This window comes from Sinocyclocheilus grahami, unplaced genomic scaffold, assembly GCF_001515645.1.
Source record: "Sinocyclocheilus grahami isolate Dianchi unplaced genomic scaffold, SAMN03320097.WGS_v1.1 scaffold1782.1, whole genome shotgun sequence".
In the NCBI taxonomy this organism is placed as follows: Eukaryota; Metazoa; Chordata; class Actinopteri; order Cypriniformes; family Cyprinidae; genus Sinocyclocheilus; species Sinocyclocheilus grahami.
Window position 1 is genome coordinate 241,863 of NW_015506961.1, and position 1,085 is coordinate 242,947.

At 51.2% G+C, this 1,085-nt stretch overlaps 1 protein-coding gene across 1 annotated transcript in view; it reads right to left on the reverse strand.

Moving 5' to 3' along the window:
• Nucleotides 1-1,085, reverse strand: part of LOC107572612 (serine/threonine-protein phosphatase 4 regulatory subunit 1-like) — a 20,147-nt gene that overhangs the window by 6,513 nt on the left and 12,549 nt on the right. The window contains exon 12 of the mRNA XM_016259031.1: nucleotides 321-425. Within this exon, the coding sequence (XP_016114517.1) occupies nucleotides 321-425 (105 nt within the window). The remainder of the gene's footprint in view (nucleotides 1-320; nucleotides 426-1,085) is intronic.

Genomic DNA, 1,085 nt, shown 5'->3' on the forward strand with positions numbered 1-1,085 from the left:
TGATGGATTGAGTCGGTCAGAGCAGAGCATGATGGGATTGAGTCGGTCAGAGCAGAGCATGATGGGACTGAGTCGGTCAGAGCAGAGCATGATGGGACTGAGTCGGTCAGAGCAATGCATGATGGATTGAGTCGGTCAGAGCAGAGCATGATGGATTGAGACGGTCAGAGCAGAGCATGATGGATTGAGACGGTCAGAGCAGAGCATGATGGATTGAGTCGGTCAGAGCAGAGCATGATGGATTGAGTCGGTCAGAGCAATGCATGATGGGATTGAGACGGTCAGAGCAATGCATGATGGGATTGAGTCAGTGATGCGGCACTGACCTGCTGTTTGGATTTCCGCTGGTCTTCAGCACTCAGGCTGCTGTCGCTCACGTCAGAATCATCATCGTCATGCGTCACGTGTAGAGAGGAATCACGCCTCTGAAACACACGGCACATGAAACCATACAGCTCAGATTCAACACAGTGAATCTGAACACTTCATTTTCTTCATTTTCATGCACTAACCTCAATCATCAACAGCAATATGCATCTACAGATATGTGCAAATCAGCACACAGAGACTCTGGTGAGAATCAAGTGACAAACGAATCTTCCAGTTCAGTTTGGAATCAGACAGTTTGAACGTGTCCCGTGTCGGCTGACAGGAGCTCAGGTGTGTTTGTGTGAGTGCGAGAGAGTGTTTGTGTGTGCGCGTGTGTGTGTGAGTGCGAGAGAGTGTTTGTGTGTGTGTGTGTGAGAGAGTGTTTGTGTGTGAGAGTGTTTGTGTGTGTGTGTGAGAGAGTGTTTGTGTGTGTGTGCGTGCGAGCGAGCGAGCGTGAGAGTGCGAGAGTGCGGGCGTGCGCGCATGTGAGTGTGAGAGAGTGTGTGTGTGTGTGTGAGAGAGTGTGTGTGAGTGAGTGTGTGAGTGTGTGTGCGAGTGAGTGTGTGTGTGTGCGAGTGTGTGTGTGAGAGTGTGTGTGTGTGAGAGAGTGTTTGTGTGTGAGAGTGTTTGTGTGTGTGCGCGTGCGAGCGAGCGAGCGTGAGAGTGTGTGCGCGTGCGCGCATGTGAGTGTGAGAGAGTGTGTGTGTGTGTGTGTG